Genomic DNA, 24,832 nt, shown 5'->3' with positions numbered 1-24,832 from the left:
CATTATGGTCTCTTGTGAAGCATCAAAAGAAAAAGGAGAGCCTTGATGTAATCACTTTTTTGCCCCACTTAAGATGTAATCAGGAACTGGTGATAAGCCACTGAAAACACTTTAATTAAACTAAAAAAGTAGTTCAAAAGATAGGTCACAAAGTATTACATTGACAAATAAACACATTGTATTGTATTATTGGCGTAATAGATAAAAATGGCTCCACTGCTTAAATGGTGAACATCATGATTCAGTGACTGGGGGTACATTTCGGTGTAACCACATGGAGCGTACTGTTTAGGTATGTGTACCTGGACTTGCTGTGAATCTGTTGCCTTTGACTTAACACTTCCAGATATCCACTTCCAGACTTATGTAATTTGGTGACAGATTTTACAGGCTCTCAACTATACACACCATCAACTAAGAGAAATTAATCTGAAACTGCTACTAAAACATCTTTTAACATGCAGGCAATTTAGAGAGCTCTTTTTTTAAACGAGGTATTTGAACTTTTTTTGTGGAAAAACCATACCAGACATGCATTTTTAAACGTCTTAAAACATCTTTGGAGAGGATCTTGTACAGGAGTAAGTGGAGGACGATTCACATTCTGCTCCATTTAACATAAAAACAATTATGTTTTTTTGTAAATATATCTTTAATCGGTTTCTTGATATGTGATTCACTGAAGGTTTTGGGAGTTGGGAGGGCTACAGAACATCACTGCAGATTGAGCCTATTACCTGGACTTCAATGATGAGAAAGCATGAGACAGCAGCTCTTTTACTAAGGCATGTGGACAGGTAGTGGGAAAAGAAAAATACTTTGTAATGGAACAGAAAGAGAAGTCTATTTCCCGAGAGGACTACTCTTCTTGATCACATGCTCCATGTTGGCGTGTTCGGATGTGTCTAGTTTGATGTCGTATTTGGCCAGGATCTTCATAATGGGCCTGATCTTCAGCCACCATTGTGTCTTAGGGATGCGGTGCCTGCAGTCAACAGAGGGGGGATATTATTCACCATATATTCACCATTATACATGTTACTAGTAGTACCGTAAGTTATATGTAAAACATGCATCTTACTCAAAATCTGTGTCTCCCTTCAGCTCAGAAAGAGGCTGGAAGGTTAGTGCCCTCTTCCTCATGCCCAGCACACACGCAGAGTCTGGTGTGTTGGCGAAGATTCGACCTAAGGACACAGGAAGTGAAACAGTTCAGTTAACATGCCATGCCATGATCATTACTATCAACCAATAAGAAACAGTATTATTAAGTCATGTTGGCAGTGGTGGAGGAAGTATTCAGATCCTTTAAGTAAAAATAGCAATACCATATTGTAAAAATACTCTATTACAAGCAAAAGTCATGCATTCAAATGTATTAACAGTTTTGAATCATGTTTTAATATTCTGATGTATATTAATATGGTATTGGCTGATCATATGTTTTGTGTATAAAATCTTTATCTGCAAAGTAACCAGCAAGTAAAGCTGTCAGATAAATGTAGTGGATTAAAAGTTTAAATACAACTAGCAATAACAAAATGAAAAAGCTCAAGTAGGTACAAGTAGTACCTCAAAATTATACTTCCAGTACTTCCAGTAAATGAACTTGTACATTTCACCACTGCCTGCTGGTATTATAGGTTCTCAAAATGTGCAACAGAAGCATTAGATTTTAGGCCCACGTACCGTGCCTGTAACACTCCTTGAGTTTCTCAGACAACCACCGAACAGACTTGGCACCCATCTTAGTGCCAAAGGTTCTGTCAAAGGGTGTTGGAGTGCCACCCTGTAGTCAGTAAAGGACGTGTATCATCAACCACATTGTAATAAAGCAAAAACAAAGATAAAAATCTGTTGCGCATGGATCGGACTCTTCACTGAATGAACAGACCTGCTGCATGTGTCCGAGGACATTCTTACGGCAGTCGAAGATGCCTTTACCCTCCTCTGAATACAGGCTGAAGATGAAGTCAGTGGTGTAGTTGGCATTAGAGTTCTCATTCCTATTGTACAATGAAAAGGGACAGATTAGTGTATCGTACTGTTATCTATAGTGATAGGGACTAATAGCTGATTTACATGCTTCCAGAGTGTGAGTATTGGGCCTTTTCACAGACATTTTGTCATGTCATAGCAGGAAAAGCACAGGTGTTACTAATAGCATTAACAATGGCTCCATTCTATTCAAGTGTCCCAGTGAGACATGAGCCAGCATGTACAATACCAGGACCATGAAACTTGAAGCAGCTAAATGAAAATCAGCCATCATTCATTCACACCTGTAAATACGGTTAATGTCAAAGTATGATGTGAAAAACTCCTATTGGACGGAGATCATTCATAAGGAGTTGTGTCTTGTGTTAAAATTGAATATCATACCTCACTTCATTTCTGATGCACACCTGGTTCAAACCTACCTGAGAATCAAACCCCTCTTCACTGTTGTTTTCATCTTCTCCACAAGATGCTCTACGTTCATCTATAGTCCACATATCACAATCAGAACACATCCCTGTTTAAGGTGCAATGAACTGAAAACTGGATTAACAGGTCATCAACTCACCTCCAGGTCTTTAATGCCAAATTTTTCCTCAAAGATGTATGCCGCGTCAGCCCCAGCAGCCAGACCAGCCATGGTAGCCAAGTAGCCGCAGTACCCACCCATAGTCTCAACAATGAACACACGGCGCTTGGTCCCTGCTGCAGACTGCTTGATTCTGTCACAGGTCTGCAGGAAAGAAACATAGCAGAAATGAATTTAGTATTTAGTTAATTCATTTTGTACATGTGTGTGTATGTCTACTGTTGAGGCACTGACAAAAGTGATGGTGTTGAGGGCGGTGTCAGCGCCGATGCTGAAGTCAGAGCCGGGGACATTGTTGGAGACGGTGGCAGGGATAACCACCATGGGAATGCACATCTCTTCATATTTCTCTCTGGCCTGAACCAGCTCTAGGCCTCCCACATAGGCCTGCAGCAGGCGAAAAGAGGAAGATTAATTTGTTTCAGAGCTTCTATGGTAAGGGAGAACATCAGCCAACACTGACACGACTTCTGGATTTGAAGGAGAAGAATTGCTATCACATATTTTTACCTCAAATCCACCAATAATCACCAAAGCGTGGATGTTGAATTTGGCAATATTCAGGCTGATTTCCTCCAACATTTTACCTGGCAGAGTTCTTTGGGAAACAGAGACAGATCACACAGTGAAAAGTGTTATAGTGCTATGACAAAAGCTGTACCATTAAAAATAAAACTTATGTTTTACCTTTTGGTGCCCAACATTGAGCCTCCAATTCCAGTCCAGCCAGTCACTGAAGTCCAGGTGATAGGTTCAATCTGCAGTGAGAAATTACTAAGAATTACTAACAAAATATTTTATATAAAAAAAAAATATTAAAACATGGACGACTATTTGGAAAAAGAAAAGAAGAAAGAAAAGCTTCACTGATTTACCGTATGTGTGTGTGTGTGTGTGTGTGTGTGTGTGTGTATGTATGTATGTATGTATGATATATGTATATATATATATATATATATATATATATATATATATATATATACATATATATATATATATATATATATATATATATATATATATATATATATATATATATACACAACTGTGCAAAAGTTTTAGGCAAGTATGAAAATGCTTTCAAAAATGGAAGTGTTAGTTTATTTTCATCAATTAACAAAATGCAGTGAATGAACAGAAGAGAAATCTAAATCAAATCAATATTTGGTGTGACCACCCTTTGCCTTCAAGACAGCATCAATTCTTCTAGGTACACTTGCACAAAGTTTTTGAAGGAACTTGGCTGGTAGGTTGTTCCAAACAACTTTGAGAACCAACCACAGATCTTCTGTGGATGTAGACTTCCTCAAATCCTTCTGTCTCTTCATGTTATCCCAGACAGACTCGATGATGCTGAGATCAGGGCTCTGTGGGGGCCATGCCATCACTTCCAGGAGTTCTTGTTCTTCTTTACACTGAAGATAGTTCTTAATGACCTTGGCTGTATGTTTGGGGTCGTTGTCCTGCTACAGAATAAATTTGGGGCCAATCATACGCCTCCCTGATGGTTTTGCATGATGGATAAGTATCTGCATGTATTTCTCAGCATTGAGGACACCATTAATCCTGACCAAATCTCCAACTCCATTTGCAGAAATGCAGCCCCAAACTTGCAAGGAACCTCCACCATGCTTCACTGTTGCCTGCAGACACTCATTATTGTACCGCTCTACAGCCCTTCGGCGAACAACCTGTCTTATGCTACAGCCAAATATTTCAAATTTTGACTCATCAGTCCAGAGCACCTGCTGCCATTTTTCTGCACCCCAGTTCCTATGTTTTTGTGCAAGGCTGAGTTGCTTGGCCTTGTTTCAATGTCGGAGTTATGGCTTTTTGGCTGCAATTCTTCCATGAAGACCACTTCTGGCCCAACTTCTCCGGAGGGTAGATGGGTGTACCTGGGTCCCACTGGTTTCTGCCAGTTCTGAGCTGATGGCCCTGCTGGACATCTTCCGATTTTGAAGGGAAATAAGCTTGATGTGTTTTTCATCTGCTGCACTAAGTTTCCTTGGCCGACCACTGCGTCTACGATCCTCAACGTTCCCTGACTTTTTGCAAGTGTACCTATAAGAATTGATGCTGGTTTGAAGGCAAAGGGTAGTAACACCAAATATTGATGTGATTTAGAGGTTTTTTCGGTCACTCACTTTTCATTTTGTAAATTGATAAAAATAAACAATTTATATTTTTGAAAGCATTTTTAGTTTACAGCATTTTTGTATGAGTACAGAGGTTGTTTTGTACTCAGTAATGGCTTCCCATCAAGGTACGACAACCTTGTATGTTTAATCTACTTAGTTTTTATTTGATAAACTATTTTTTGACACTATGGGTACATTAGCACGTGTTTTACTTAACTCCAAATTTCACCAAACCATAATAAAAAGGAGGTTGGGAGCAAAGACGGAAATGTACACTAACCTGTCCGTGAGCCAGGCCGTCAAAGCCGTCATGGACAGCCAACATGGTGTGGCCCTGAATGATGCCCATTCTGACTGCTGAACGGACTGCAGCGTTCATACCAGCGCAGGGAGCGCCGATGTTCATGATGGCCACATTGATGTTGCTCTGGTCAGTAAGACAGAGAGTGAGAAGCAGATGACTGAAGAGTTAGTTAATGGAGAAAAAGATGGTGTAACCATTCAAATCATTAATTTTATTCATAAAGAATAACCTTAATGACGGTGGACGATCCTTACCTTAACATCTGGGGGGTTGATGTGAGCTAGCAGCTTGTATGTGTTCCAGTTGTTCTGAAAACTCCTGCACGTCATAAATATGGTTGAGTGTTGGAACAGTAGATCAGTGAAATGCACTCTTTTCTTTTTTTTTTTTTTTTTAAATATATGAATGGTGGCTTTTATCCTTTTACTTCTTTTTCTGTTTAGGGTTAGGATTTTTTTATGTACTTTTTTTGTTTGTTTGTACTTTATCCTGTATATTTTCTTTGTATAATGCATTACGTCTGTGCTATTATGAAGCCTGGAGTGTGCCAACAAAATTATTATAGACTTAACAGTATGTAATTATAGTCAATTAATAAATACAACAAAACAAAATAAAAATAATTGGGGGAGTTATTGGTTTCCTTTTCCTGTTTTCCAAATATCAATTAATAATTACATTTTAAAATGATGGATCAATTGAATTGTTCATTAGGATTACACTCCTCTACAATTAATAGGAAAATATACTTACTTTCCTCTGAGCTTGATGGCATCATCAAATCTGCCCTCAGCCATGGCGGCAGTCACATCTTTGGTCTGTGGCAGTGAGTGTGAGAGAGAGAAAGATGAAGAAATCCCTAAATGTTAGTGCACATCCTCCAAAACAGGAAGAAAAAACACCCTAAGAAAGTACAGTAACTACATATTTTCACGTACCACTTGCACACACTCCATCAGTGGCAGCCTGACTGCCAGGTTCCCAGACAGGCTGACCACACAGGCAGGAGTGTCTGGAGTAGCCTCCATCAGCGCCATCACTGCCTCCACACCCATCCTGCTGCCCTGGAACACACAGACAGAGACAGAGATCAATCATCAGGTGTACACTGTCCTTTATATTCGGTATTTTACGAGACACTTACCAGGATTCTGTCGAAGGCGGACGGTGTGCCTCCTCTCTGCACGTGTCCAAGAATGGTGGTGCGAGTATCAAAGCCGAGCCTGTCAGTCACCAGCTGTGGACAATTAAATTCAACAGTATGGCATGTTGTTTGTGCAACTTGGAATTATACTTTACCACACTGACATTAGAAATATGGGCTTGCCTTCTTGATCTGGTCAGAAGTAATCAGTTTGCCATCTCTGGACATCGCACCCTCAGCCACAATGATCACATTCAGACGACAACCTCTGCCCCTTTGCTAAAAAAAAACAAAAAAAAACAAAAAAACAACAACAATCAGAGGAAATAAAAATATACTTGTGCATTCTTATGCTAAGACTTATGTTGTAGTGTCTAGAGCTGGTTAGCAGGCATCTCCATCTGCAATAAAAGGAATACATACGTCAGTCAGCCTCCTACACAGGTGGTTCTCCCAGCCGTCATCTGGTGGCATCTCTGGAATGAACACCCAGTCTGCACTGCAGGCCAGAGCCGTCACCAGGGCCAGGTACCTGCAGCCGGACACGGGGACACACAACATAGATAAAAGCGAACAAAGTGACAAACATTTTCTTTTCTTTTAAGGTTTTTTTAATGAATGACAGAATTGCAAAAAACAATTACTGTATGATGGGATATACATATTTTACCTTTTTTAACCAGAACATACCCCCCCCCCACCCTCCCACCCAATTACAAACAAACCTGTATTAAGGATTACTACAAGAGATCATTTAAAACACATAATAATAATAATAATAATAATAATACATAAAACAAAGGTTGAGAAGGTACAGAATGACAAAAAAAAGGGGGGGGGGGGGGAATAGCTACTCTGAAATTGTTGTAGTTGTAACATGTCAAGAAGGGGTGCTATATTTTGTAAAATTTATCCTCAGATCCCAGGGTATTTTCTCCAAATTCATACAGGACATAATGTCTCTAATCCAATGTGAGTGGGAAGGAGGAGCAGGGTCATTCCACTTGAGTAAGATAATCCTACGAGCCAGTAAGGAGGAGAAGGCCAATACCTTCAGCTTCGCCTTAGGCAAGTCCAAATTGGGAGCAATGCCAAAAATGGTAGTAAAACGGTTCGGCTCAATCTGATGGTGAAGTACTTCAGAAATTGTTTGAAAAACTGATGTCCAGAAATCAGTTAGGGTGGGACACAACCAGAACATGTGAAAGAGTGACGCAGGTGCAACTATCACAGGTCGGGTCGACGACAGGGAACATATGAGCTAGTTTGGTTTTAGATATGTGGAGACGATGTACTACTTTAAATTGCACAAGAGTATGTCGGGCGCACATGGAGGTAGAGTGTATCCGATCCAGGACTGAATCCCACATGCGATCTGTGAAGGCAGAACCTAGATCCTGTTCCAACGTGGTTCTTATAGCTGTTAAAGAGGGACTATGCAACTTCGAAATAAGGTTATAAAAGACCGAAATTGTGCCTTTTAATGTGGGGTTAACAGAAAGAAACATATCGACAGGGGGTTTATTAGGGAATTGGGGAATTAACTTCTGTATATAATGCCTGATCTGTAGAAATCTGAAAAAAAAAAAAAAAAAATCTGTCTTTACGATACCAAAGTTATTCGTCAATTGAGAAAAGCTAACAAATAGATCGATATTTCTTAAAAAAGTCAGATGAAAGTCCGTCTGGGCCAGGAGATTTACCCGATTGCATAGAAGTTATTGCTGCAATAATTTCCTTCTGAGTAATAGGTGCCTCGAGGCTATATCTCAAGTCTTGAGAAAGGGAAGGCATGATTAGGTTACTAAAAAGGTTTCCATAACAGTTACATCTACTGTACCATCCGAGCTATACAAATTTGAATAAAATATTTTGAACTTTTTTGTTAATAAATTTCTGATCTGATGATGTACACCCACTGTCTGTCCGTATACCAGGAATAAGTTGCTTCGCTCTAAAGCCGCGCAGATGATTAGCCAGGAGTTTACCAATCTTGTCACCATGCTCGTAAAAAGTACTTCTGCTCCTAAGCAACTGGTCGGCAACTTGACGAGAGGAAAGAAGGTTAAATTCTGTTTAAACGTTCTTTGTAAAGTTCAGATGAGAGCGAATTAGCATATTGTCTGTCTATGTTCAGAATCTGATCAGCAATTTCAGTTTGTTTCCGTTTTGTATACTTATTTTTGTATGCTGCAAATGATATAATTTCGCCCCTCAAATAGGCTTTCATGGCTTCCCAAATTCTTGCATTGGACACATCTGGAGGATGTAGGATGGAGGAAAAAAGTTTTAATATGTGTGGAGATATGTGTAAGAAAACTCATCTGTGAGCAACAATGGATCCAGTCTCCACTGCCTTTTTGTACACTCAGCATCGGAGAAGGCCAAATGAATGAGCAGAGGAGCGTGAACTGAGATCACAATACTTTCATAACTGCATGACTTAAGGTCAGACAATAATGAATTATCAACAAAAAAATAATCTATTCGGGTGTAGGTGTGGTGGACATGAGAGAAGAATGAATATTCTCTTCCTGTGGGGTATAAAAACCTGAATGGATCAGAGAGGCTATAATCTGCAAGAAACTATTTAATATGACCTGCAGATCTGCTAAGAGTGGCAGGATTAGGGGAAGAGCGGTGTAGTACTGGATCTAGATAACAATTAAAATCCCCACCAAGAATAAGAGAATGAGAATTGAGATCAGGGAGTTGAGAAAAGAAATCTCTTAAAGAATTGTGCATCATCAACGTCCGGCGCGTAAACGTTGGCCAAGATGACTGACTTATTGAAAAGTTTGCCTGAAACAATATTAAAACGTCCATTTTTATCTGATATAATGTTTGAGGACTCAAAGGGAATATTACTATCAATAAGGATAGCTGAGCCCCTAGCCTTACCCCTGAAATTAGAGTGGAAAAATTGACCAAGCCAGCATTTACCTAACCGCCAATGGTCAGAGTCAAGCCCAGCCCTGAGCCGCTGTAGGTGGGTGAAGACTTTACCCCTTTTCACTTGGTGATTTAGCCCCTTGACAGTCCAACTAATTAAATTAAGGTTGCCCTTCATCTAGCTCAGTTATAGTGAGAATAAGGAGTCGTTCCGATGCGAAAAAGGAAGGCGCAAGGATAGAGTAGCAAATAAAAAAAAATAAAAAACATAAAATAACTGAAAGCACAACAGGTGACGATTATCAGCTAAACTCCCAGTTAACTCCAACCCATCCCACCCTGAACCCACCCCACATATTGCTCTAAACAGCAAACCCCACAAGACCTTTACTAGCCTCACAACAAACATTCCAGGCTTTACTTCCTGATCTGTGCTAGCTCCCACATAAATCTTGTACAATTCACCCTATAGCAGTCCAGTAACACAATGAACAATCATATATACCCAGCAAACAGTCAAGATGGCAACAACCTAAACAGAAATGCCATGCTCATCCAGCAGATTTGAATACAGACACAAAAAAGGCGTGAATTAGGCGAGCTGTCAAAGTGAAAACATTTGATTTTTATTGTACTAAATACCAGTAGACAGGCTTCAGTAGATTGAGAAATACACCAATGATGTCGTTTGTTCAAGACACACATACAAAAAAAAAAAAAAAAAAGTACTGACCCACAGTGTCTGCCCATCACTTCCAGGATAAATGTCCTCTGGTGGCTGTGGATACACAGAGAGCATTTGTACAAATAAAGAAAAAAGGCATTCTTAAAGAAATTTTGAATAAGATAAAAAAATAAAAAAAGTAATCAGTAAAACAATACACATTCACACTTCTTCATATACTCAAAGTGACAGGTATTTACTTGGCCTGATGCAGCATTGTATTACTTTGGATCAGAATAATGACGCTTCATACTTACTTACATTTGTACAGTTCGCTACAGCAGCTATGATCTAATTTAATCCTTGTTGAATATTAAAGTTATAGTGTGTAGTTTCTGTCGCCCCCATGAGGAATTCTAAGTAATGACAACAAAACTGTCGGCACATCCACAGGGTACAAGCCGCCCCCACCCCAATTGCTTGAATGTAACGGACGTTTATTCATATCAAAAAGGTACGCACTAAAGCTCTAAGTGAATCTCATCCATTACTGTGTGCATGGAGGAAGCTGTTAGTGATGTCTGACCTCTGTGCGGTTGTGGTGATGGCATCCACCACCTCCATGATGCGATGCAGGGCAGAGTCAGTGCCAATGGTCATGTCAGTGCCACAGAAGTCATTGTCGATGGAGCCCACCATGCCCACGATGTTCAGGTGGGACGATTTCTTGGCTTCTGCTGCTGTAATCTTACCTGCATAAAACAACAACAGAGACCGTAACGTTGATGAAAAGAAACATACAATGCCTGTACAAAGTATTTCTTCCTTTATTCACAGGCATCCCTGGTTTATGGATCAAACTATATTATTACTGAATTCTCTAGTTTGGAAAATAATTGTTTCTATGTGCGCATGATTTATAGATTTGTTTAAATACCTTCCAAAACAAAAAATAAATACATCGACTGGGATTGACTGTTGTAAAGCAATAGAACATGACTTTTAGAGTCTACAGCCACGCTACTGGCTCTGTCAGGCTACAATTGCTCAATGCTAACAAATCGCCAAGCTAACATGCTCACATAATATTTAGCAGGTGTAATGTTTGCGACAAACATTTGTGTACAGCACAAAACACAAATTACAGCTGAGGCCGATATAGTAATGTCATTAGTTTTGCAGGTACTTGGTCCAAAATATTGGAGAAATTAAAATGCTGACCTGAGGGAAATGTCTGTACAGTACAAACATGGCAATCCATCCAAAACTAGTTTTCAAGATATTTCACTAAAAGCCAAAAATGTAAAACCTCATGGTGGCGCTACAGAATTAGGATTCATCCTCAGAGGACCATGACGGTGTGTAACAAATGTAATCTTAACCCTTGTATTGTTTTCGGGTTAAATTTGACCCGTTTTCAAAGTATTTTAATATCAGAAATATGGGTTTCTTACAACTAAATTGCTCCAAAATAACTTGGATGCACCATGCTTTGCAGGTAAAATGAATGATTACCTTTTTTTGGGGTGTTTTTATTCAATTTCATTGCATTTGAAAACTTTTAAATGGTTTTAAAACAGTATTTTGACTAAACTTTGACATAAACCAGCCTGTCATTTACTTAGCATCCTCTGGTATAAACTATTATTCAAAATAAGTCATAACTTCTGCTTTTTTTCAAACTCAAAAATTAGGTATAGTGTCATTTAAATGAGGTTGATTGACCATGAATAAAAAAAAACGTTAAAAAAAAGCACCAAAATCATCAAATAAAAGCGCCAAAAAAAAATGGTATTGGTTGACGGGAAGGCAACACAAGGATTAAATGCATCCAATAATTGTTGAGATATTGAGTCTGAAGGGGAGGGAAACCTTTTAAAAGGCACTTCTTTTGTGAAGGCACATATATTTGTTTCTCTACCAGCTTTGACGAGGTCATCCAGCAACCCGCTCCACTCAGTCCTGAACTGGTTGGCTCCAGTCAGACTGCCGTCGCCTCCGATCACACACAGGTTGGTGATGCCCAGTTTCACTAGGTTGCACGCTCCCTTCATACGACCCTCTCTGGTACGAAAGTCCTCACTGCGAGCGCTGCCGATGACAGTACCTCCCTGACACGTGAAGAGGAGAATATACTGATACTACGCAAACATTTTCAGGCTTTGAAAGAAAAAGAATGTAATGATGCAGTGATTGCTGACATTTAACCCCACAACAGTTATCCAATATCCCATAAATATTAATCTCTGTGTGGAGGGATGTGCATCAGGGCGTATTTATAACATTGTGGAATCCAACTCATTAAGATACCTTGAAGTCACATCAAGTGAGACTGCATCACACTTTGAAGTGATATCCTTGAAATGTACCATGGTGCGTTCCCACTCCATTGCTCACTTTCCCCTACTTAATAAATCTTAGCATGTCATTCTACTTGCCAGGTCTCTTTATTAAGACAACAGATGAGATTTAAAGAAGTCACAAACTTCACTTGCATCTCCATCATCCTTCAGTTACAGGGCAGCCAGCAGTTACCATCATCACTCAAAAATCACATGTATCATTAGCGCTTGTGAGGAGGAAGCTCTTGATTCCAAGTGGAGTAGGTGTGTTAAAGTTCCAAGGGTCAGTTCACCAAAATTACACCTTATCTCTTACCTCTAGTCATGTCAAACAGCCAGGCCGAAAGGTTCACTTTTATCTTTTTTTTTTTTTTTTTAATACATTCGCCTGCTGCTGCCACCCGGATACAATGGAGGTTAATTAAGTTTTGTGCATTGAAATTACACTATCAGTTCTGTGGGTCTGTAGGCCTACTTAGTTCAGCTAAAAGGTGTCCTGGTGGAGGGTGCGCCCATTTACAGAGGATTGGTCCTCGCTGGGGGTGAATTGACCCTTTAAAAACACCACAAACCCTAATTTTGGTGCATTTACTCGGCTACACAGCACTCACCAGCTGAAGCATCATGGATACACTCTCCCATGTGGCGGGGCGAATGTTGTCTCCTCCATCCACCAGACCCTGGTAGCCCTGCAGCACACGTTAACACGCATTGTGGTTGAACAAAGACAGTCATGGCTGATGTACGAGTTTAATCAAGATCAGAAATCAGGTTTTATAACCAAGTAGGTTTGCACATACAAGGAATTTGTCTTGGACAGTGCAAACGTCAAGAGACAGGATATAAATTGAAAAACTTACAATAGAAAATACTGAACAGAGATAGATTTCTGTTAAATCCAGCACTGCAACAAAATGCAGACACCCTTTTCTTTCATAGCTTTGATAATACAGAAATCTATCACAGGCTCAATAATTTGTGTTGTATTTATATGCAATATCATGACATGTCAGTGTACTGCGTAGTTTGTATGCAGCCATGGGCGGATTATGAGTAACATTTTGTGTCTCTTCGTAGTTGCTTTGTGTCTCTTTTGGGTTCTTTGCCCCTTTTCATAGTCATTTTAACTCTCTTCATCGCTCTTTGCATCCGTTTTTTGTTGTTGTTGTTGTTGTTTTGGTGTTTCTTTGTGGTCATTTTGTAGGCGAAGGCCCTGGGGCTGTGCCCTGTATGCCTGTTCAATAATCCATCCATGTATGCAGCCCCTACCTCATGAACAAAGTAGACTTTGGCTCCGGCGTAGAGACCAACTCTGACTGTGGCTCTCACAGCAGCATTCATGCCTGAGATACACAAATGAAATGGGATGACTGGGGTCTAATTTACTCACAATATAAGACAACCCAGATATCAGTTTAAGTTGTAACCTTTGAGTGACATGCACATTGGCAACAGATGAGACAAAAATACCCATAAGGGAAGGACAGTAGCTGAGTTTATGGAACTGTATGTCTTGTGTATCATCGCACCCTTGGATGTCCAGTACACTAAAAGGCCACAATGTGAACTTGTGCTGTGGCAGGCTGGCATGCTGCAGCTCTTGTTTCACCAAACAGCAGCTGTGGATGGGGGCGTTTCTCTCCTCCATACCAGAAAAAGGTCATCGCCACTAAAATTAGCTCCAAAGATGTGAAATAAGGGAACGCTTGGGCAGATAACACAAAGGGTTAGAGTCAGGTTTGGAGAGCTATTCACCCGGGAATACGAGATGGAGTAATTTTCTACAGGACCTTAATGCCAGTTTTAAAGTTTAACAGTGGAAAGCACAGCCTGTATGGGTGATTTCTTAACAAACTCTCAGCTCTAATTTGATTTGTAAAGTTTCATCTGCTACACAATTTACTTTGTGCTTTGTCTGGCAGTTGTAAGGGCATTTAAAGTTTTGCTGGATATACGTCAATCACTGGTGGTGAAGTGAATCTGAGATGTAGGCTAATCTTGTTTATCATCATAGCTCAGCTGTGTCACTCTGACATCTTGTATACAAAATGTTGCTTGTCCTTTTTGTTCTTTGGCTCTGAACTTACTTTAAATGGCATGCCAAGCATTAACATGGAACGTTATTGGCCGCTGTAAGATTAGAGGCTTCTACAGCTGGTTGGGATTCAGTGGTGTGCTCAGACACATCAGCAGGGAAGATGGCTGTCCGACAGATTTTACCCCTCTGACTAATTTTCGGGTTTTACCGTTCAAAATAAAGCTGTGATAAAATAATTGTTTCTCTGCTTACCTTGGGCGTCTCCTCCTGACGTCAGCACGGCGATGGAGCGTCCAAGCCCCATCTTTGTGGGGTCCATGATTGGATGGAAATCCTTGGACATGTTTCCAGAGGAACCGGGGCAGACAGGTGGGCACGATTAAGTGAAAACAAAAGTAGAAAGAACAGAACTACTCTTCCATCACTCTCTGCACCTCAAGGGAGAGATTGAAGGCACAGGCTTTATGGACTATTGTTCCCAGAGACCCCTCCCACTGATACTCCTCTGACTCCACCTCCATCACTCACAACTCTACTAAATATACATCAGACCCAGAACCACCTGGAGGGGACAGTTTGCTACTGACAGGGAAACACAATGGCAATCATGTAAAAGGAAACAATTTGAATGTAGTTCAGCTTAGATATTTCCAATTAATACGTACAACGCAAGTAATGAACAATATTTTGAAATTTTGGGCTTATTTAGTCACTTCTACACATGAAATTAGCAGAACAGAACAGCTCCAGCTCAGGACTCCTGAACGTAAACGATGTGTCAACTAACAGATTGGTTCAACAAATTTGATAATCTAGTAATGAAAAAAATAAAATAAAATACTTTTCTTCCTTTCATGTCATTGTAAAATATCTCTGGGGTTGGAGCTTGTCTAATAGCCTAAATGAAAACTGCCCGTCAGATTTAAGCTAATTCAGCAGGGTGTATTCACGTAGGCTACTGTACTGTGTAGTATCAATACGGTCCCTCTAAACAGGTTAATGTGTCGCATGACGCTGATGTGCACCTTGCAACATGTTTCCATAAAAAGGCTCTAACTCTACATCTGGCCTAACCTGACTCCAGACGCCAGATGGATTGCTTGGAAAACTGGAGCTCGCGAGATCATGACGGTCTCACGAGGCTACATCTGGCCTAGAGGCAATTTGAATTTAAGACAACCTGCATATTTTTGTTTCATGCAATAAAAATGATCTTTTCCACGTCTTTAAAGTTTTAGTGCGTAACTTTTTAACGTAACGGACGTTATTAATAAACGTCCGTTACATTCAAGGTTAGTGTGGCATGCCAATGAGTTGCTACAAAGCTAATTAACACAACTCTGTATTTCTCAGTATGGCTATGTTCAGAAGATTGTGGAATCCGGTGACTTTGCCGCGCAGAAGCTAGCTAGAGTCCGTGTCCTCCTTGCGTACTAGCAACTGCGAGGAAGCGGGGAGGGGGCGCGTGCGCGGTCACGGAAGGCTGGATCATGTGGACGCGCCGACAGTGTGGTTGTCATTACTTATCATGGGGGGGACACAGAAACTACGCACTATAGCTTTAATGCTGAGGCGCTCATGTGAACAACAGCATTACATAAGACTTTAGGAAAATTAAATATCTGTATCAGCCAAAAGAAAACAAAGTTGGGGGGTCTTACAAATGGTCACATCAAAAGCAGCAGAGGCCGATATATCCTGACTAGGAATGCAACTAACGATTAGTGTCATTATCACTCATCATAGTCGTAACTCAGAAAGACGCTTCCCAAGAGCTCAAGGTAACATAATCAGATCAACACTCCAAAATTCAATTTACTATGATTCAAGAGACAGAAGAGCAGCAAAGAGCGGCTTGAAGCAACAAATATTTTTTTATTTTCTTCAATAATTACTTGAATTATCAAAATTGTTGACAGTTAATTTTCTGTCGATCGAATACCTGATGAATTGTTTCAGAAATATAACTGTTAGTCGCTAGTATGGGTGGAGCTCCAAAAACAATGCATCCTACATTTCACATAATGCCACCATTATCATGTCATTTGACCCCTCCCTGCCCATATCGTTCAAACTCTACGCCGACAGTATGACTCAGACTTTAGAAAGCTCCTCCAGAAGCACAGAAGACATGATATACAACTGTGGGATTTGTACAAATTAGTGGGATGCCCCTTTAAATAAGTTCAAGAGCTGGAAAAAAAAAAAAGGCATACACGGCTAGACAGTAACCCATATACATTTATTATAAACACTGAACATTAAAGTGCTCATATTATGCTTTTTCCCCTTTCATTTATTGTGTTATATATCTTTCTGTGCATGTTATAGGTTTACAAAGTGAAAAAGCCCAAAGTCCACCCCAAAGGCACTTACCTTCTCCAACAGAAAACACTGTTCACAAACTGCTCTATTGTAGTCCACCCTTTACTTTCGTAACAAACATGCATCACTTTGTAACAAACGTTATGCTCGCCTAGCTGCTAGCGTGGCACTCCCTCATACTCTGCTTCTGACTGGCTAGTTGTCCTTTCCTAGCTACTGCGCATGTGCGACTCCCAGCAAAGATGGAACAGAAGTGAGATGCCTCACTCTGTAGCTAAAACAGAGAGCTCAACACACAGGCTGAAAAGAGGAGCTGCAGCAATGTGCAGTACAACAAAAATATGGTGTTTTTTGAAAATTAAACCATGTAAACCTATTCTGATATAACCTTTAAATACAATTATGAACCTGAAAATGAGCATAATATGAGCACATTAATCATTTTCAATCCAAACAAGACTATTCTGGTGTGACGCTTTGAGCCATCCTAATCTAATCTATATGTATACTAAAGCTAAAACACTGATGAGTCTTCATTGACCTTTTAAAACATTTTTTTCTCTCCAACATTTAGGTTTTGATTCATTTCATAAACATTGTTTCTAACATGCGTGGATCTACATTGTAAACAAATATGAGTGCCTGCAGTGTAAAAGACGCATTATTTGACAGAAATAACATTTCATTTTAGAAAGCATCTACTGAGGGTGGTCATACACATTCATAAGTTTAAAAAAAAAAGGTTTCTAAAAAGTATTATTTGAGCAGCGTTTTTTTGGACTTTTATTAAGGCTAGCAACAACAGTGTAGGACAAACAAAATTAGTTCCATTAAAAAAAGTCTCATCAGTACACCAGAATTAACTTGTCCACTCTGGATATTAACAGTAAAACAAATACAGGACTTGTAGTGCAAAGTCATCTCTCCTGCAGTGGAGAGCTGCGTGGAGACGAAGGGCCGAATGAGAGATTGAAACCAATTGGAACAAATTTCTGGAAAACAAAACATACAGTAGATAAATATTCATATTAACTTGTATGTCTGTGAATATATACAGAGAATATGTATGTGTTAAAGTGTTATGTTCAGTGTTGGATGCCACTGTCCAACTAAATGTGATCACTTGTCAGGTTGTAGCACTGCACTATGTTGTATCATACTGTGTTGTAAATTAAAGGAATAGTTCAATAAATTGGGAAATAAGGTCATTTGCTTTCTTGCTTTCCAAGGTGGCGAATACCTTCTATGTGAATATTCACATATTCACACTATTCTTGTGAATACTCAAAACCTGCTTAGATTTAGTGTAGTGTGGTTTTAGGGCACAGCATCAATCTGGACCTACAGCATCGCTGTACTGAACTCATTCATTGATGCTCTCAGCTATGGTTAAAGATATGGTTTAAAAAAAAAAAAAAGATTAACGACTCCTATTCAAAACCATTATGTCAGTGATTTGATATAGAAATGGTACACATTTTTCTGTACATGCACACTGTCAGCGGTGTACTCACAAAGAACTCTTCGGAGTGCAGGATGGAAGCCAGCGGATTCCCACAGCGGGGCTGAAGGGGGAGAAACCCGGGAGCAGTGGGGACAGACCCTGAGGTGTAGGAGGCCACCTCCTCGTCCATACGAAGCTCCTCCAGACAAGGAAGACGCTTACGCAGCATCGCCACTGCAAGACTCGGAGCACAAGTCTTCTGTACAATGAGGTCTGTAATAGAAAAAGTCACATTTCAAAAACATATTCACAATTCAGAAAAATGTTCACTGTACTGTATGTGTAATACTATAGAATGGATTATTATGATATGTCAGCGTTACCTCTGTGCAGACTCTGAACCGAAGGGTTGGTCTGACAGACTGGCACTGACACAGATGACATCTCTTCATGTACTGGCAGCACCGGGCCATGTGGCTCGTGGCGCTTCTCAAAACGTGGAGCTCTTAACAAGGTTTTGCCCGTTGAAAAAAAAATGACAGACTCTCTTTGCGGTGCTTGGAAGAACGGCTGTCCTCCCACAATGCTCTGCTCCTCCTTCACCACCTCCTTCTCCTTCTCGCTGCTGACCCTGCTCGCCTCTGCCTTTTCTTCACAGTGGGATTTAGTCTGGAGGAGTGAGGGAGGACACAAACAGAATACAGTGATTTTACCGTATATTTTAAATAAATAACGAGAACGGAATTCAATATGGATCTCTGTATGGCTGGAAGGTTTGAACCTCCATTCACTTCTTACAGTTGTGGCTTGAACTGGGAGCTGCGCTTCTCGTGTCTCAGCATCTTTCTCAGCCACATTTGTGCTCTGCTCGTCCTCTTGATCATCAAATAATCTCTGGACAATCTCCTGCTCACAAACAAGAAAGTCATATGAACTGTGGTACGGAGAAAAGTATAATTATTTCTGGTTAAAGATATATGGTAGTAGTAAAAGGCTTCAGATCAAAATGAAAACTACTCTGCATAATGTTAGACATGCTCTTGTTTTAGTTATTTCATTAATACAGTAAAAGGGGCGCTTTTAATGCGACAGCGGTGTAGGATCACCGGCACTGACATAAAATTTGCAATCCGCTCTTCACATGCTGACTTTGATAAGTAATTCATTAGTTAACATTTTCAGCATCCGAAAAGCTTGGCGAGTTCTGATTACATGAGGTTGTTTTCATGGCAAATACAAACTCCATCCTCTAATTTCAAAACCAACCGTTGTTTTGTTTTTTTAAGATGTTCAGACCTGCAGAGACATACCTTCCATATCCTTTATTTTACTCCCCTAACATAAATGGTGCTCAATCATTTCTCTTCCACCAACAGATGGTACAGCTTAATATGAAAAAGTTTTTACATTTCTGAAATGTTCCAAACATCAAATCAGAAAGTGATCAAGCCTTTGTTGTAGCTGCCTTGAATTGGTTGAAAGAACAATTTTGGCTTTGAGTGTGGCTGAACTTTCTTCTGCACATACAGATTATGTATCTCTTTTGGTTTTGTGTTAGACTTTTGAACAGATTTGTGTAAAAGCTTATGTCAATGTTATAAAATTGACACGATATCCTGCTCTCACCTCCTGGTGCGGCTGAAGGTTGGCTTTGCAGCTGCGCAGCCCGGGAGTGCCGGTGTACCATGACTGTGGTGTCGACAGATAACATTTCTGAAAACAGCAGCATGGTGAAATAAGGCACTGACTGTGAGAAACACCACGTACTAAACAGACAGAGCGTGAACATTCAATGCATGTAAACTGACCATAGCAGACATGGGCTGATGCCTGGTGTTGCGGACCCTCTGTGGAGTCCAGTTCTTCTGTGTAGCCTCTTCGACTGCTAGTGAGGATAAAACAGCAGAGTCACGTTGGGGTAAAGGGACAAAGGATAAGGATGCATTAGGTTTCCTAAGATAACAAGAACAACGATTCTAGATCTTACCTGCTTGTCCTCCGGTCGCCTCTGCACGATTCTTTCTAACCGGCACTCTCTGAGCCTGAGAAAAGAAGCAACACAGTAAATGAAACTGTGCTCGTGTTTCGAAAGCAATGTAAATGTAAAGATTTAAAAAAAAAAAAAAAAAGAGCCAAAGGGAAAACTAATTTGATGAATTACATACTGTGTAAATTGAAGTGCCTCTGCCTGATGGACAGACAGAGCTTCGGGGTGTGGACCCCACGGGCCCTCGACCCTTCACTCCCTCGTTCTGCAGGATACTTTGCAGTGCAGCGGGGTCTGGGGAGAACTGCATCGACTTCACTGATCCTGTAAGAAGAGCACAAAGAGATTCAATTGACATGCAAAGGCCCCATCTAACTCAGTGCAAGAAAGTGAAAAGTGAAAGTGAGTATTACCCAAAATGTCCAACTACTGGTTTCATCAAAAAATAGTTAAAATACATAAATGTACCGAGATGTAACTTCATTATTCTGTAAATGGTTTGACTCTAAACAACCTTTTATGAAATGAAAAGACATGACATTTCTAATTTCCTGCGGTCGTTGTGATTGGGTTTTACAACTTTTATATCTACTGTGATCACATACTGTTTATTCAGGTACACATTATGTTTCTAAGCTTGTGCTTACCGGTAGTGGGTCCAGCTTTTTGTCGACTCTTCATGACAGACACTCGCTGGGGCTGCAAACAAGAGAATCACCAGCAAATGGTTATTAAAAACACATTTTAACAGATTTATAACAATAAAAATGGTGAAAAGTCACGATTCAGACAAAAATAAACATTCAAAACCACAAATAAAAACCAGTCAGTGAAAGTGTAGGGACCAAAGGCATTGTAAAAGAAGGAAGTAAATGACAATTACAAAAAAACAACTCACCAGAAAGTTATAGGGTTTGGAGAGTGAATTTGCAGACCTCAGACCTGTGGCACTTACTCCTTCGTTCCGGAGGATACTGAGCAAAGCCGCATGATCAGCCTGGAAGTTCTCCTCTTTGTCTGAAATACATAGGAAACACTGGTTACTGCTATTCACATGGAAACATAAGTGAGCAATGTAGGGTTTTTTTACAGGTGAAATACATTCATCTCTATGGAGAAATGCAGTTGTTGCAAGCAGTATTAAAAATATCCAATTAGTGCACTCTAGGTAAAAGCAAACAGATAAATCAAAACCTACATTCAAAAGTATTGCAAGTAGTGTTGCTCCATTTATTTAGCCCCCACTCATTAATAAAGACCAGGTGGACAAAATAATAGAAACACTTGTCAGTATAATGCAATACAAAACAGCACCACAAACAACAGCCTTCAAAATTACCAAAAGGTTGAATCAACACCTCTCAAGACTGAACATTATAACCTTCATGAAGTGTAGGATATATTACAGGGCTGTTGTATTAGACTGCATTAGTTTTAGTTAGGTGTACCTTATAAACTGGCAACTGAGTGCATAAACACAAATGAGCCTACATAGATTCAAATGCAGGAAGCAAATATATTCTGTTATATCGTGCACAAGACAAATGGAAGTGTACTGCTCAAAAGCAATGACAAGGCAACAACCCATTTAACTTACCGGTTGAACTTTTGGAAGAATTGCCCTGCGTGGTCAGCTGCATGTTTTGGTTAGCATGGGACATCTTGGCTGGATCTTTGAGACTGAGCAGGCTCATGTTATCCAAACAGGCTTCTGCACTAACAGTAGGCTGTGCAGAAGTAGCTGCGCTGGTCTGACGCATAGCATTATTTGGAATGGATGGTAAAGGATTGGACAAAGTGGCTGAAGTCCTCAATGTGTTGGAAGGCCCAGACTGTCCTGATAGCTGGGACGTACTTCCTGTAGCCTTTCCAATAGACTTCCCTGTACCTTTAGTTGAGTCCATATTGTGGTTTAACATAGCTGGATGTTTAGTAGGTTTCGCGCTTATGTTTTGGGTTTTTAGACGAGCATTGCATTCATTGTTTTCAAGTTGGACAGCATGAGTGCCAGTCCTTGATTGTAAAACAGTGAGGGGCTGTTGATTTTCAGTGGCCATTCTTGAGCTCTTGGGCTGAGACAGGTTGAAAGGTACAGGCCTGGTGCATGGCTTTTTCTTCTTAGTTTTCCCCTGTAGGAACATGATAAAGTATGATTTATCTGATTAAATAGAAAACATTACATTTAAATCTGCAGGACATGAAGGAGGCACTTACAGCCAGAGGTTTCTCCTCCCACCTACAGTGAGATTTACTGAAGTCGGACGGAGTCGGAAGACAAAGGGACTTTGCAAGCACTGGAAGCCTACTAACACCTGGCCGCATAGGTGCCTTCCTGCCCATTTCAGAGTTTCCTGGATCCTGGTTCTCAATATTCTGGTTGGAAAGGTGAGGTGCAGAGAGGCCTTTGCAAGGCTTTGGGTGCGCTGGCATTTTATTATGTTCATTCTTTGTTCTGTATGGAGATAACCAGTCAGTCGCAAAATAATAAATGCAATTAGAGTTACACATTGTTTGATTTTTTTTTATTTTATTACTATTGCCAATACCAGAGTTTTGGTACCAATACCAAACACATTTGTGCTGCCTTTCTTGAGAAATATTTAAATGTCTCTCTTGTTTTTTGTTTAACAAAAGAAGCCAAAGTGTGCAAATGTTAAATGTCTAAATACAAGCAGCCACACAAAAAAGAAAAAGCAGCCACACATTTTGATTTAAATAAGGAACTATCTGATTAAAACAATAAGTAAACAAGATTACAAATATGACAGGACATTCAATGCCAGCTTTTAGAACTTTCTAGCTGCACCCAAACAAGTACTGAGGTTTTCAAATTCAGCCCTAAAGGTGGTAGAAAACAAAGTGAAAATGTCTTTAGTACTTTATAAACTGGCTTACCTCATGAAGTCACTGCGGATTTTGTTCTGACTTTGCTGACAAAGGACTGGAGAGGAGTCCATAATGATAGCAAGGTGTGAAGAGCAACTAGAGGAGCAACAAATGGCAAACACAAATAAGCAACCAAGCTTATTAAACACTATACGGCTAATAGTAAACTGTGTACAGATATAGACTAAATACACAAATCATGCACCAGCAGAAACATAAAAACCAGACTACAATTTCTTACAAACTTTTAACAATTCACAATTTGACCGCTCCAACGTTACCAAAGATTGGAAGCAAGAAAAACAAGTTAAGAAAGCTAGCGCTCCATGCAGCCAAATGCCAGGCACAGTAAAACAAACTTTTCATGTATTAGCTAAATAATGACATTTATTAGCCTGATCAATAGAGCACATACTTGATAGTATCTATGCCTGTGCACGTTGCAAATCAAGGTTTTGACTAGCCCACATTGAGAAGAGAAGTAGATTAGCGTTAGCTTTGACCCGAGCAGAAGGCTAACGTTAACTTCAGCTGTTTTAATGTCAAATCTTTTCTCGCGAGCACATGCACACAGAGCCGTTTATTACATACGTTACATACATAGAAAAGGGCCTCTGTTACTTCCTTCTGTGCTTCCAATAAAGTACTTCTGATACAATTAAGTCCAAATAGTTTTCCAGGCGTTTTGTGCAGGTTTAAAGATCCCTTGTTATGTCCTTTTACTCCTCAGTTAGTCAACTTCCTGGACTCGCAGCAGTTTTGTAAAAAGCGGGCTTCGCCATTGGTTGCAATAGGAAGCGTACTAACCAATGACTGCGCGCACTTTGGTCATGACAAAATTGTCGACCAATGAGCAACGGATTTTCATAAACAGCTCCATGGTAACGACGCGAAAGTTGTTTAACCACGTGATTGCTTTTTGCCGCGGCCAAAGACAATTTGCTGTCTAGCCCCTATGGGACAAATTGACTGTCTTTGGCTAACCAAAACGTGAAAAACGCACAAAAACATGTCCACAGCGCTGTGCATGACATGTAACGTAACCCTTAAGTAAGTTTATGGAACGTTCCCCTGTTATTTTTTACATTCCCCTAACCTTTAAAAAACTTTAACAACCATGGTACCAAAAAAAAAAAGATATATTTATATAAGAATCAGAATCTGTTTTATTGGCCATATAAACACATACTGTACAATAGAGACAACATACATATAGGCACATTAACACAATATATTGTATAAATGTAGAGTGCAAAGTAATAGTGCAAATGTAGTGTGCAAAATGCATATTGGAATGATAAAGTATGTAATGTGTAGGTGAATGGCCAAATTGGGGATGACCCCACTTAGCAGTTCAGGAGAGGGATGGCAGTGGGAAAGAAGCTGTTCTTGTGTCTGGTTGTTTTTATGTGCAGGGATCTGTAGCGCCTCCCAGAGGGGAGGAGGCAGGAGGATAGCAGCAGTGTAGAAGATGGCCAATAGCTCTTGTGGTAGGCCATGCTTCCGCAGTTGCCGTAGGAAGTACATCCTCTGCTGAGCCTTTTTAAGGATGTTAGACTCCCACTTCAGGTCCTGGGAAATGATGGAGCCCAGAAACTTGAATGAGTCCACCTTTGACACTGGGCTGTTGGATATTGTGAGAGGGGGGGCTGGGAGCACTGTGGGGTCCTCCACGTCTGCTGCAGTCAGCGCGGGGGCGTTTTTCTGGGAGGCCGCTAGAGTAGCAAGTAGAAGCAAAGTTAAAAGTCAATTTAAAACCTCTTATCAGCCAAGCCAAGCATAATACTAGTGTGAACAATAAAATAACACCTGCCTGTTATAACTCTGCAGATTGTCAGGTCCTGGAAGGCCTTCTTTGTCTTTCTGCCCCGCAGGCTATACGGTTTTACAATGTCATTGGTTGCCACTCGCCGTAGCATGCGACGGATGGCAGTACCTCTGGTCAAACCTGGAAAGGTTGTCAGGAAAAGTTGCCGTAAAACATATAGAAATACAAATGACACATGTAGAACAAAGTGGAGAGCGTGTACAATATCATTTTGTAAGATAAGTCAGTTCAGTTATAATTATATTTGAAT

General features: G+C 40.2%; 2 protein-coding genes across 4 annotated transcripts; both read right to left on the bottom strand.

The window, feature by feature from the left end:
- Window positions 1-446: 446 nt before the first annotated feature.
- pfkma (phosphofructokinase, muscle a) lies at window positions 447-14,587 on the bottom strand. The gene is made up of 22 exons (XM_078254905.1): window positions 14,365-14,587; window positions 13,344-13,417; window positions 12,686-12,763; window positions 11,654-11,843; window positions 10,319-10,484; window positions 9,802-9,846; window positions 6,600-6,708; window positions 6,360-6,455; window positions 6,177-6,269; window positions 5,971-6,096; window positions 5,786-5,850; window positions 5,287-5,350; window positions 5,009-5,155; window positions 3,275-3,345; window positions 3,098-3,185; window positions 2,822-2,974; window positions 2,567-2,731; window positions 2,421-2,482; window positions 1,895-2,006; window positions 1,690-1,789; window positions 1,082-1,187; window positions 447-985 (listed from the first exon to the last, which is right to left on the bottom strand). Exons 1-22 carry the CDS (start codon window positions 14,453-14,455, stop codon window positions 844-846), a joined length of 2,343 nt encoding a protein of 780 aa, XP_078111031.1. The 5' UTR covers window positions 14,456-14,587; the 3' UTR covers window positions 447-843.
- Window positions 14,588-15,967: 1,380 nt separating this feature from the next.
- Window positions 15,968-23,494, bottom strand: troap (trophinin associated protein). Of its 3 annotated transcripts, none has more exons than XM_078254906.1 (14): window positions 23,355-23,494; window positions 22,764-22,850; window positions 22,083-22,320; window positions 21,466-21,997; window positions 20,767-20,885; window positions 20,516-20,567; window positions 20,047-20,192; window positions 19,869-19,923; window positions 19,690-19,766; window positions 19,508-19,594; window positions 18,680-18,787; window positions 18,265-18,550; window positions 17,952-18,154; window positions 15,968-17,429 (listed from the first exon to the last, which is right to left on the bottom strand). In XM_078254906.1, the coding sequence occupies exons 2-14, from the start codon at window positions 22,823-22,825 to the stop codon at window positions 17,355-17,357; spliced, it is 2,040 nt and encodes a 679-aa protein (XP_078111032.1). In that variant the 5' UTR covers window positions 22,826-22,850; window positions 23,355-23,494; the 3' UTR covers window positions 15,968-17,354. The 3 variants fall into 3 exon arrangements, with proteins under 3 accessions (XP_078111032.1, XP_078111034.1, XP_078111033.1); XM_078254908.1 differs by having other exon boundaries at window positions 19,690-19,763; XM_078254907.1 differs by lacking the exon at window positions 23,355-23,494 and adding an exon at window positions 23,170-23,277.
- Window positions 23,495-24,832: the final 1,338 nt, after the last annotated feature.

Source organism: Sander vitreus, chromosome 7 (genome assembly GCF_031162955.1).
Source record: "Sander vitreus isolate 19-12246 chromosome 7, sanVit1, whole genome shotgun sequence".
NCBI lineage: Eukaryota > Metazoa > Chordata > Actinopteri > Perciformes > Percidae > Sander > Sander vitreus.
This window is presented reverse-complemented; position numbering and strand designations above follow the sequence as displayed.

Bases quoted from the DNA above. Each gene is read 5' to 3' on its own strand.
- pfkma (XM_078254905.1), bottom strand. From the start codon at position 14,455: ATGTCCAAGGATTTCCATCCAATCATGGACCCCACAAAGATGGGGCTT. The intron at 11,844-12,685 runs GTGAGTGCTGTG...TTCACGTGTCAG, and splicing joins TATCCATGATGCTTCAGCTG to GGAGGTACTGTCATCGGCAG. The intron at 6,097-6,176 runs GTAAGTGTCTCG...TGTGTGTTCCAG, and splicing joins CCGCCTTCGACAGAATCCTG to GGCAGCAGGATGGGTGTGGA.
- troap (XM_078254906.1), bottom strand. From the start codon at position 22,825: ATGGACTCCTCTCCAGTCCTTTGTCAGCAAAGTCAGAACAAAATCCGC. The intron at 19,595-19,689 runs GTCAGTTTACAT...TGCTGTTTTCAG, and splicing joins ATCAGCCCATGTCTGCTATG to AAATGTTATCTGTCGACACC. The intron at 18,155-18,264 runs GTAACGCTGACA...TTTCTATTACAG, and splicing joins GGTTCAGAGTCTGCACAGAG to ACCTCATTGTACAGAAGACT.